Raw genomic sequence first — 13,194 nt, 5'->3', positions numbered from 1 at the left:
TTTCCCTAAAAATATTGTTTCCTTTATATTTATTTGCAGAAAATAAAAACTGGCGAAACAGGTCTAATAGCAGAAAAGATGCTCTGTATTTTTTCAGACCTCAAATACTGCGAAGAAAACAAGTTCATATCCACCTTTAAGCAATGCAACAGTAATATTTGTATTAAGGAAAAGAAAAAAAAATCGATTTTTATCACAGTTTTATGTGTCTTGTCAGTCTTCATGTCTGGATGACTTTGTCACTCCTGAAGTTTGATTTTGTTGAAATTCAACAGAAACCGGACTGGAATGGCCAGTCCACAATACATTTAGTAAATGAAATGTCTTCATTTGTTTCTGCGGCTGTATGTTGGGTTCACAAGTTTGTTGGTGGCAAATGAATTATTGTTATTTGACTGTTGGACGTCTGTATATGAATATAACTCTAAAATAGTCCAAGGTGCGCAGTGGTAGGTGCTTGAGAGGTTTTGCTAAAATAATAATGATATGAACTTTATGTGATTTATAGCTTGTTTTGGATTGACCTTTAACGTTGATCTATAGGTATAGTTGTAGATCTACAGTTAAGCGCATCATACTAGCATCTTCCTTTTTGGGATTTGCTGTGTTGTGCACAAAACGGCACACCCTCAAAAGTAGGCCAAAGAAGACCTCTATGCAGTGTGCAGTTGCTTTAAATCCCACATTGATAAAAGTCACAGTTATTATTAGCTTGTAGTCAGCTGTGCATAGGATGCAATGTTCCCTTATTGAACGCATTTATTTGATCACATAATAATTCTCTTCCAAGGAGATGGCAGCCAATTTTTAAGAAATACATCGCCGCCTACTGCGAACTGAGACCGGCGCAGAGGAGCACTTTCAAACTTTACCCTTGAGTCCCAGGTGATTTCTACGATCGCTTGAAGCGGGGCCCTCAGTCGAAGAAGAGCGAGTTCACAGTAATTGATTGTTCTGTAGGCCCGAGCTCCGTGTCGTAAACATAAGCCCTGCTGTGATGAAAAACCCAGCTGGAGACAATGCATTCAATAAAGACTCGATGCATGGGCCCGAACGCCCCGTTGCTATGGCAACCGTTGTATCCCTCCCGTTACAGGCCAGAACGCTGAGATAAACTGACAGTCGCATGCTTCCAAGCTCACCGTTGCTATGGCAAACGCTCTCTGTCTGTTGATGTTTGGTCCGTGTGTCAGCTGAACAGTTGAAATAAGAGTCCCATGAAAAAGATTCCGTGGAAACTGACCACCGCCAATTCATAGGAAGTGGTCTGTGCTTTTATAAGCGGTAGATGTTGAAAACTGCTCTGGAAAAACATTATAAAGACATCGATGTGGCACGGCGCACACGCTCAGACATGTTGAAGGGTGGTGCTTATGCGGACGATCCGGGCTTAAGTCCCTGTTTCTTTTCTTCTGCTTCTGTCTTTTTCTGTTAGTTCAAATGAAAAAACATAGTAGACTTTAGTATTTACTATAGTAAACTCTAGTATATGTGTGTGTTTGTATGTATATAGATATGTGTACGTGTCTGTACTATATTTCATTTAATTCTTCATTCCATAATACAATGCAAATTGTGAAGAGCGGTATAAAAAGAACCATAGTAAGTTAAAAGTATGCTACTGTATTTACTACAGTCGATCAGTTCACTTTAGTTAAAGGAAGGATTCACCATTGTATGGACACAAAACCACGGAGATATTTCTCCAAATATCTTATTTTTTGTTCAACAGAAGAAAGAATGACCTGAGGGTAAATAAATTAATTTCTTTTGTCAACTATCCCTTTAATACTACAGAATACTATAGTATACAATAACAAAGTGTAGCAAGTACGAGAATATACTAAAGTTAACTATAGTAAATAGTAAAGTATATTCCAAAAATGTTTCATGTGGAAGAGATGTGCAAAATAACATTTTTAAACTTTGCAAGTTTACAAAGTATGCTTTCTTATGTTAAAAACAGCTGAATGGAGCACAAAATAGAGCAGAATGTAGACCGCTTGTAACGCTGAATAAGCCTACACAGACCAATGTTTAAACCACACTGCAGGCTGGATCTAAAAGTTACACAAAACATCCATATGCCGCACAAAACGAATCATAGCCCACACCTACAGATGCCTAATAATGAACATTGTTCACAGCAGGCTATTTCAAGTCGGACAGCAATTGTCCCAACTTGTATTGTTTAAGACGGTGAATTTGTTTCACAGATGGTGCTTTTGATGACTGTAGCGACGGCGCCTTCAAAGGGGATACGTTTAGAGACACAACTTCTTTGACAGAGTTTACCCTGTTCACAGTCTTTACAAAACACACATCACATATAGACTCATAAACAATTAGGTTTTTATAATAGTATACTAACCTTTCCCTTCCTCTTTTGGATGTCACAGTGCTACAGTAAAGCACTCGTGTTATCTTATGAGCTCTGTGATAAGAGTTATCTCCTTTTTTTTGTCCTGGCAGGAAGAGCAGAACAGGGGGAAACCGAACTGGGAACATCTGAACGAAGACCTCCACGTCCTCATCACTGTGGAAGATTCTCAGAACCGCGCTGAGATCAAACTCAAGAGAGCCGTTGAGGAAGTCACGAAGCTGCTGGTCCCTGCGGTGAGTGACGCGATTTTGGTTCTCTCAACTTTTTCGATAAATGTGTGGAGTGACAAAAAAATTGGATGGGTCTCTGCAAACAAGACCTGTGGGGTGTGCTCAAAGAAACGCTGTTTAGATCATAATAAATGTATTTTCACTCAGCGGGTCTTTCATTTTCCTGCTGGTAATACAGCGTCGTCCGTTGAGCGTGTGGAGAGGAGTTGCTTTCTCCATGAGAATTAAGTAGAGCTACTCCGCACACATGACTCCAGATGTGCAAAGGTGAGCACCGTAGGCCGTTTTTAATAGGCTTAAATACCTTTGCTTATAAATTAATGAGGAGGGCCTAGACCCCAAGGGTCAAGGCTCTAAAGAGTCCCACAGGGGATTGAGGCCCTGCTGTGTAACTCTGAGCTGAATGGAAATTAAACATTGTGTCTTAAGAAAGGACATTAGACACATATTGTGGTTTATAAGGAGTGTTTGTTCATTTCATTTCACATCTGTATGACTGTCTTTTTTCTGTAGAACACATCAGAAAATATTTTAAAGAATATTGGTAACCAAACAACATCGATGTTGTTGATGTCCAATGTATTTTCTCAAAATATCTTCTTTTGTGTTACACAAAAGAGTCAAATACAGGTTCTGAAGGACGTGAAGGTAAATCAATTTTGACAGATTTGTTTTTGGTGGACTGTCCCTTTAAGATGCATACTTCATTTTCACCATCAGTAAAATGTAAGCTACATAATACAAATGTTATTCATCAAATGTTTTAAGGACAAATTCCAACTTTTTTGTTCATTGCAGTTTTACATCCCGTTACGAAAGGTAAAATAACGTGTGATGTTGACCTGGGACCAAGCATATTTTTTGTAGTTTGTCACTTGAGAATAAAATGTTGTTCTTTGCTCGATTCTGGATTGTGATCCCTCCGCTGTCAGAGAGAGGGTTTTTGGAGTCCCTGTGGTGTTACCGTGGTAACCCTATTGGGGATGCACTGATGCATGAGTGACAGCTCTGCTCTTTCTCTGCAATTTAATCGTGAATGGAGAATTAGCTCTTTATAGTGTAATGCTGTTTACTGTAGGAAATGCGCAGCTCAAATGTAAACCCACTAATTATTTTTCATCAAACCATCTATAGTGATATGGTGTAGAAGAATATCTTCCTAATGCTTTGCGCCTTGAACTAGAAAATATCTTCCTAGAGTGTAGAATGTGGTTTTCCGTCTGATTCGGATGAGACAATTCTATAATTTTGCACTGGGATATGAAAGAATCCCCATAGCAACGCATCAATCTCTAGGCAAATGTGTATAATCTGTTTCTTTCCTGAATGAATGGAGACTTAACGAAACGAAAGAGTTGGCACCCAGCATGTTTTTGCCGCTTCAATGTTCAGTTCTTTAATATGTAATCTAAACCAATCATCTTGTTCTAATGCCATCAACGCATTCAGTTCATGCTTGTAATGTTTCTTTACTCTACCAACCCCGAAAGACCGGTCATCTTTCCTGATAAGTTTATTTTCAGTTCTTGATTTTAAGATGTTTCATTTAGATACACTGTTAAAAATAAAGGTGCTTTCACAGCGATGCCATAGAAGAACCATTCAGTCAAAGTTTCTATAAACCTATCTCTTTCTTACTTTTTTCATAATCTGAAGAACCTTTTATCGCCACAAAGAACCTTTTGTGAAACGGAAAGGTTCTTCAGATGTTAAAGGTTCTTTATGGAACCAAAATGTTCTTCTATGGCATCGAAGAACCTTTTAAAGCACCTTTTTTTGAAGAGTGTACTCCTGATATATGTCAAATACAAATGCTATGCAGCTGTCATAACATTTTTAATGCCTTGTTCTACTCCAACCCTTTATTTTTTTTATGTATCTCACAAAATGAATGTTAATAAAATGCTATTTGTGTGTTTAAGGTGATTAAAAAGGGTAAAAAGTATATACTTGTTACAGGACCTAAGGTTTAGTCTATAAAATATCTAATTTTGCGTGTACACTTAACTGTATCTCTTTGACCTAGTTGCAATGTCATCAGAATCTAGTTAGATATCATCATCTCTAATGCATTGTGTGACTGATGATATTCTCTTTAGCGTGTAGTCGGCACGGCAGATCTCTCCAAAGCAAGCAAGGAGAAGAGAGATGTGTGCACATACACGCATGGATCATGCTTTGTAAAGCTCTTTGCTTTTCTGCTTGCTGACACAGTTTATATCATTCTGTGGACAGTCGGCTGAGCCCCTCCCTGAACTGCTTTGAAATCAGACTTCACCGTCCAGAAGCTTCAAACTTGCTGATCTTTTCCTATGTTGATCTATCCCCTTATTTGTGCTTCTCATAGTTGGCCATCTCTGCTCTTCCAGCTGTTTCACAGTGATATAAATCCTTTTGTGATACAGCAGCTATATGCCATAGATACATGTAAACACAGAGAGAACTAGGTTTTTTGCTAAAGTTGTTGTATCCGTTATAACAATAACTTTCGACTTATTCAGCGGAAGTGAAATGTATTGTAATGTATGCGTTGTCTGTGGGACAGACGGAGAGTATGGGCGTTGATCCCAGGGCACACTGTTGAGGGTAACGCAATCTGTTGCTTTAACCTCTCTGGTTTGTTTGAACAGTAGCGGAGTAAATCATCCGTTAGCTGTTAGCAAGCGTGAAACTGTAGACCCCCGGCACCCCGCCTGTGGGCACACATCAGGCCAGCAACCTCCAAATTCTGATCCGAGGCGGTTAAACCTGGTTCAGTTTCAACCCACTCACATTTCTGATCAGGGTGTGTCTGCTATATGGTTAAAAAGGACAAAAAGCTTGAATCTTCACAAATGGGTTTTCATAGGGTGACGTTTTTTATATTTTAAAAATAAGAGTTTAATTTAAAATGACACTAAAAAAGGTTCATTTACGTATGTGTGCGCAGGCGGAAGGTGAAGACAGCCTGAAGAAAATGCAGCTGATGGAGCTGGCCATACTCAACGGCACATACAGAGACGCCAATGTCAAGTCACGTAAGAATGACATCATCAATCCTCCACCCAAAAAAGCAAACACAAATTTTTTACTCCTTTTTATTAGAGATGTATCGGATAGGATTTATCAGCCATTGGCTTTTTAAACTGTCACTCAAAAGAGGACAGGAAAATGCAATGAATTTGTGCTCTGTGTATAGAAAATGTTAAGAAACATCACCAGTTTGGTGTTCAATATTAATAGTCATATTAAGAATTAATTATTTAATCTAACCGGAAAGAAGTAATTTTTGTATCTGTGCATATGTACTTTTTATTGTCTTTTGCTTTTCTTTTAGCTATTTATTTACAAGGGCTAACTTTATTGACATTCTGGTTCCAATTTCCATCCCGCTCACACCTTTGTCTGTTGCTCTTGTATGTCTTATTCTGTTCAGCAGCGTTTACCTTCTCGCTGGCCGCAACCGCACAAGCTCCCCGTATCATCACAGGCCCCTCACCAGGCATGCCCCACGGGGCCCTGCGTACCCCCGCGCCCTCTGCCCCCACCCTCATGCCCCTCATCCGACAGATCCATAGCTCTGCCCTCATGCACACGGGCACGCCCCACCCAGCCACCCTTCTTCCCCAGAACCCGGAATCGGGCATCATCTATGCACCCTACGATTACCCCTACACCTTTGCACCTGCAACCTCCATCCTTGAATACCCCATTGACTCCAGTGGTGTTTTAGGTAAGCGATGTTTCAGTGGTTTTTTGTCTTCATTGTCTACGGATTGTGAATTCAGCGCTATTTTGGGGTTGGGCGGTATGACAGTGTGTAAAGTAATTGATAGAAATGTGTAAATTCATATTTTGCACTGCCACGCTTAATATCCAATAACATTTGAGCAGGACTGCTTTATATCATTGACATTCTGGTTTGTAAACATGGAGGATTTTAAAATAGTATACAGAATTTAGTTAATGTGTGATTAGATTTATGTGTAAAATCAAATCAAATACATTATTACATAATAATAATCCTGATGTAGACCATCATAATGATCTAAGATGTCAGTCATGCTGCCCTCCCCTCTTTGGAATTCGTTTTTTTTTTCCTCATTTGCTCAGAGCTCGAGCATTAGAGACTAACTTCAGCATTCTGTTTTATTCTTGTAGGTATGGCTTTCCCAACAAAAGGCTAAAAACACTGAGAGGTGTAACAGTCTTCAACCTATACGAGTGTTTAAATGCTTTGCCTTACAGCTGCCTTGGAACAAAAACAGTGCAATGCAAATGAAAAAAACTGTTCAATTTTTTTTTTAATTAGAAACAAAAGACTAAAGGTCATCACAGCTCATGTTTACACTGGTCTTAACTGTTTTGTCGACAGCTCTAAAATGGATATTTTCAGAAAAATATTTTATTACATTCCTCTGTATGAAACGTAATGTAATCTATATTTGTTTAGCTAGTAACATTAGCATTACTTGTTTTTCCTGTAACTGTTTCCTAGACATATAAAGTGATCAGTATTATTTCTAAAGTAACATAATACATTAAGTAACCTGTAGTGAAATGATTTTATCTACTGTAGGTGGAAATCAGGGCTCAATTATCATGGTATCAATTACTTAAAGCGTCAAAAGCAACACCTGGTGTTTTTTTTTGTAGGATGTGAATTTTGCCATGATGGGGCCCTTATTAAAAATAGAGATGTTCACTAGTGCTTTGTAATTTGCTTTTACAAGCCTTGTTAAACACTTTTAGTGATGATTGAACTGTAGTGTTCCTGTGTTTTGATGAATAATCTGATTTTAACTCTTGTTTTGTTGGCAATGTTGCGTTCTGAGCAGGTGCCGTGACTACTAAAGTACGAAGGCAGGATATGCGCGTCCATCCTTACCAAAGGGTAGTGACCGCAGAACGAGGTTAGTTTAGCTCCAGTGTTAAAGCTGTGCTGTGTGTGTGTGTGTCTGTGTACAGATGTTTCAAGTATGCTGATCGCACTGTTTCATTGCATCTGCCTTTATACAATTTTTAACCTGCCAAACATTAAGATAAGCTCGGCATTATTTGAAAGTGGTGATGCTTTTGTCAGTATAATACATTCCAATCCATCTGCACAAATCTTCCAACCTAAATGCATTGAAACTGTGGGTGTTATCAGCTTACTTGTATTATTTGAGCATGTTCTTGGGGTCACCGGGGATACAAAACTATGCGCTGTTACATAAAACGAATTTGAATTTATTATCATAACAGGCTAGGACAGCTTATGACAACATTCCGGATTTAGTGTGACATGATAAATCTCGCACTTACATGGTTTAAGTATTGAAACAAACATGATTTAAAGCTCAGTGGCAAGGTTAGATGGCTATTTGGACACTTTAAGGCTATACACTACCAGACTTTTGCTCAGATCTTTAGTCTGGACTGAAAGTCTGTGCCAGTCTGCAGATTTGATCAGTTAGTGTGTTCCTATCCGAAACTTTCAAAAAGTCTGCAAGTCTATGATGTCTAGCTTAAAAGTCTTGTAGTGTATACCAGCCATTTGTCACATAAAGCTGCAAAAGCGTATAATATAAAAATCATCAATTATATAAAAATCATCAAACCATTTGGTTATTTAGTATGAAATATATAAATAAGCATATTTTAAGTACATCATTAAAACCATAGTTTGTTTTAAATGTCTAGAAAATAAATGAATCATTCACAATGAATACAAATTCTGGATTTATTAAAGTAATCAGAAGAACTATACATGTATTAAAACTGATTGGTAAGGAAATAACTGAAGAAATGACATTTTCATCATTTACTCACCCATGAGTTGTTCCAAATCTGCATAAAATGTCTGTGTTCCGATGAACACAGATATTTGGAAGAATGTTTGTTATCAGTTCTTGGTCACATTTAACTAGCATAGTAGGAACATTTACAATGATTGTCAAAAGTGCCTCAGAAATGTTTGCTTTCCTACATTCTTCAAAATAAAAACTTTTGTGTTCAACAGAACAAACAAACTTATAAAATGTTGTTTCCCACTATGTTAGTCAATAGTGGCCAATAACTGTGTGCTTTCCTTCATTCTTCCAAAAATATCTTTCTCTGTGTTCATAAGAACAAAGAAATGTTTATAGACTTGGAACAACATGGGTGAGTAAATAAAGACAGAAATTTCACTTTTGGGTGAACCGTTCCTTTAAGTGTCCAAATACTTTCTGGAACCTACACAGACCTTAATACAGCTAGTTTAATACATAGAAAGGTTCTCCTGAACATTTATGGAGCGAAACTGCCGTTCGGTGAGCTCTGTTACTCTGATGATATAGTGAGAGCCTTGAGGCTCATGGTCAATGAAGTGTGATGGAGCTCACCTGTTTCATCTCTTATTTCTTCATTTGTCATTTCTTTGATATCCTTCCCTCAGCATATTTTAAGGAAGAAGTATTCTAGTCATTTTTAATTGCATCGTTTTGTAAGCACTCAACTATTTTTTTTTCATAATTATAAGCATACATTTATCATGGTCCCGCCTGGCCAGACCATCGTGAATTAAATTTAAGGAAAGGAATTTTCCCATATTTCCTTTCCGATGCCATTTTCCGTGATTTATGAAACAGATGTTTGCTAAACCATATTTATTGAGAAAATTCAGTATTCCATATTTCAATTCTAAACTGTTTTGTTTTTCCTCATTTTTCCCATTGTGTGATTTGTAATGCATTTTCTTCATAATAGTGCGTACTCTGTTTGAAACCTTTTTTTAAATATATTATTTATGCATTTTTACTACAGTTTTTATTTGTATAGATTGACTGATAGTTGGTTTAGGATAAACTATGAAGTCTGTGGCCAGAATCTTTGAGCACATTCATGACAAACTCTTAAAATGCCTTACATGGAAATAAACTGGATCTAAGGGAACTACACGATCAGCTTTTAAAGACAGCTGTAATGAAACTGATATTTAAAAAAAACACATTGTTGTGCCAAAACTGTACATAAAATAACTTGGACTCCTGAGAGAAACTGTAAACGTGAGAATCTACTGATCAATGTAAGTAAATTTCATACCTTTAAGAACTTAACATGTAATAGTCCAATACAACTGACCAATTTAATGCATAACAATTGTGAAATTGCACAATACGTCAAATCTATCTTGTGGGGTTTACTGCCCATAGCCTTAGAAAGAGCTCCAGGTTTTGTTCTGCATATTGCTGTATATTATGTTTAAGGTCGTATGGATGAGAAATTCTCATTGTACCTGGTTTGGGTAGTACATCGTATAAGATAGACTAGACAGATATGGAGGTTAGAACTTGTTTGAGGAGTTAAATCATCATACAGTTTGTACTGCCTGAACATTTACCGTGATTTTCCATTCAAATAGAGCTACTCTTGCTCATAAATGGAGAAATGTAAAGGAGTGCTTATGAATGCTTAAAACTCCCCATTCAAGAACTTCCTCATGGTAAAAATATGGCACAAATAGTTTGCACTGAAGATTTTATATCACCAGCTCTTAGTCTCGGACAGAGCTAGTGAAACGAGAAAATACAAAACGGCAAAACCTCAATTCAGATGTTTATAAGAGCAGGGCAGTCTGTTAGCACAAGAACAACAGATGAAATATTCCAGTTTTGGTTTTGTGTTTCTTTTCTCTGTTGTTTTGCAGTAAGTTTCTTTTGAATTTTGTCATATGTATGGAAAAGAACCAAGTCAATTTGTGTGTGATCATTTTTTAAATGCGTTTATGAAAGCAATATGTGTAACTATAACGCAAGAACATTTATGACATTGTATTTGTAAATGAATAGGACATTTATGCTAGTGAACATGTAGGCGGAGAGAACAACGCCATGTTATCAAAGGGGGTACGTTTTTAGTATGTCGTACCGATGGTGGTCTTATAAACGTATAAAAAGAGTTTATCGGCTTGCAGAACAAGTAGATTTGTCTTTCTAATTGTTTTCTTGTGTTGTAGCCCTACATTTCAGCCAATATGCTTTAGTATCAATGTGTTTGAGTAGCATTCTGTATTTTTTGTAAATAGTCCAATTTCAAAGGCAATAAAGTTGAGTTTTAAAAAGTACTTTGTAGCCATCTCTCTGGTTTAAATTGTCACTCCAGGTCACTTCTCTCGATTTTCTCCGTCACATCTCTATAACTACTCATGAATTCATATCATTATCACTAGCAGCTTCGTGGCTTTGTATTGAACCAGCACTTTTAATGCTTAATAGCAGTCGGAGGATTCTTCATCTATTCATATGCATCTTTTAATCCAGGATATCACTTTCACATATTACTGTCAGTTTCTCCAGATATCCAAACTCTATTGACTGCTACTAACCATTAAGTGCTGTTAGTTTAATTTGTAATGACTCTAAAAATCGCCTCTTTGCTTCTTTAACCATTTTCACCTGGGATTTGGGTTCTGGAGTGAAATCATGAAGGATTTCATGATTTTGCTGTGTTAATATAGATGTGGAGCGGTTTTCTCTTACAGTAGCTGTAATTTAGTAATGTCATATTGTCATCCACTAGCGGAAACTAATCTCCTTCTCTGTCTTTTTTCTTTTGTGTCCCTTTGTCTCTTTATTTTTTGTTCTCCCTCTGTCTGTCAATTTTTTTTCTCTAACCACCCAGCCGCCACCGGCAACTAACCAATGACCTTTGAGCTCTCAACTCTTCACCCAATGACGACCTGACCATTGCCTGCCTGCTGACCAGCTCTCTGGCTCTCGTCCTTCGCTTCTATGTTTTGGCGGAGCCCGGAAGCGGCTTTAATTCGCTTAACACAGCCGAGAGGCCGCGACGGCCCCACGCCACCACCCGCAGAACAGAATCGGCCCCCTTCTCAAACCGAGGACCTCTGTGGTCAGGTGACCTGGGCTACCCTGCCTGCACTGAAATGTCAAAGCAATAACGCTGTCTGGGCAACACCTAAATCTCACTATTAGCCTTTCACACAAGCACACATACACACGCACACTAAATAAACACGTTGGTTTATTCATTTCCTAAAAATCAAGCATAATGTTAAACTGTTGTTACATACTTCTGCAGACATTATTCAGAAGAGAGAGAATTAAACGCATCCGTGGAGAAAGCAGTTTACCTGTCCAAATGTCCATAAGGGATGTAAAAGCCATGCTTGCCTACCAGCGTCGAAATGCATTCAGACACTTGAACAAATGTACGAACACTTAACATCTTTTGATATGAGGGTGCTGCACAGGTCAACAAATACAATATATTATATATATATATATATATATATATATATTTCACAGGTGATCCTTTTGTATTCAAAAACAGTATTGTCAAAGTGTGATGAACAAACGTTTATTTCTTTGCAAGACAAATTTTAGAGACCAAAACAGTGTCTTTTTTTTAAATAGAAAAAAAGAAGTGCCTTATTTTACACAGTATCATTAAATACAAACAAACATGAATGTCCATCAATGTGTCATATCAGGTATCAATGCATCATCAGGTTAATTCCTCTTCTCTGATCATAAGAACAATGCGTCGCTGTTACACTCAAACTACAGTTTGTATTTTTAACTTTTTCTTTTCAAATGTTTTACGATGTCCTTCAATGATAATAAGTACATGGGGCCCTTTATGTTCACCAACTATTCGAATTTGATATACACTAGATTTTCAATTTCTTGCACCACAGTGAAGCCCCCGTAAAGCTTTATCAATCTGTTATTTAATCATTATGTGTTGGTTATAATTTGGCCTTTATTTAATCATTTCTTTCTACAAATAGCTCAAAGAGCATGTTTTACACAGATGTTTCTCAGTGCCTTTCTATGCAACATATTTTTTTATGTCTTCCAGTAAAAAAATCAGACCATTTCAGATGAATAATTAGTCTTCTTAACAAACTAAAATGTATAAATAACAAACCACGATAACACTTTGATCATGATAACTGGATTTTTGGATATCATCTCCTTTTTAATAATATCGGTTTATGCAGAACAAATGCAATAATCTTTAGGCGTTTGAAGATGTGCTGCAGTTTTGCGTGTATTTTTTAATCAACCTGGATATTGAAAGAAAATATCTTTCAAATATATAAATAGATTAAATTTACAAGCATTTTCAGACCAGGAACTGTTTGGTAATGTGTGTTTCGTTTAGTGTTTGCCTTCCATGCAGTATTATTACAGACTGATTGTGTTTGTGTGTGGGTGAATGTTTGTGTGAATGTTTGGTGTCACAAGTTTATTGTATATGCCAATGAACTGCAATTCTCCATTCAAGCTTTTGATTATTGTTGTTACTTTTTTGCAAACCCAAGCAGATCCCTGCATTGGTAAATATATGGTCCTATTTATAACCATTGTAACATTTTATAATGTATTTTTTTATCATATTTTGTATGTGAGAAATAACATTAAATCACATTTTCAGATTTGAACAGTATGCCTTATTACACCAATTGACATTGGAGAGAAACACAGTATATTTTTTCCAGAATTATAAACTTCCACAAGAGATGGAAAATCATATTCTGATCATGATTTGATTTGAACAATATCATTTTTTTCCAATCTGGTATTTTTTACCAGGGTGTTGATTTGTGTT

General features: G+C 37.0%; 1 protein-coding gene across 4 annotated transcripts in view; it reads left to right on the top strand.

The window, feature by feature from the left end:
- The window catches only part of qki2 (QKI, KH domain containing, RNA binding 2), a 29,330-nt gene extending 17,981 nt beyond the window's left edge, over window positions 1-11,349 (top strand). The window contains exons 4-8 of one of the 4 annotated variants that reach the window (XM_079476966.1): window positions 2,473-2,616; window positions 5,543-5,630; window positions 6,032-6,325; window positions 7,431-7,505; window positions 11,239-11,349. In XM_079476966.1, the coding sequence (XP_079333092.1) occupies window positions 2,473-2,616; window positions 5,543-5,630; window positions 6,032-6,325; window positions 7,431-7,505; window positions 11,239-11,255 (618 nt within the window). In that variant the 3' untranslated portion in view covers window positions 11,256-11,349. Of the gene's footprint in view, window positions 1-2,472; window positions 2,617-5,542; window positions 5,631-6,028; window positions 6,326-6,753; window positions 7,303-7,430; window positions 7,506-11,238 lie in introns of those variants that run through there. The other 3 variants (XM_079476965.1, XM_079476968.1, XM_079476967.1) reach the window with 3 other exon arrangements.
- The last annotated feature ends 1,845 nt before the right edge of the window (window positions 11,350-13,194 follow it).

Source organism: Barbatula barbatula (genome assembly GCF_947034865.1).
Source record: "Barbatula barbatula genome assembly, chromosome: 16".
NCBI lineage: Eukaryota > Metazoa > Chordata > Actinopteri > Cypriniformes > Nemacheilidae > Barbatula > Barbatula barbatula.
Note: the sequence above shows the minus strand (reverse complement) of the source record. Positions and strands in the feature narration are given on the sequence as shown.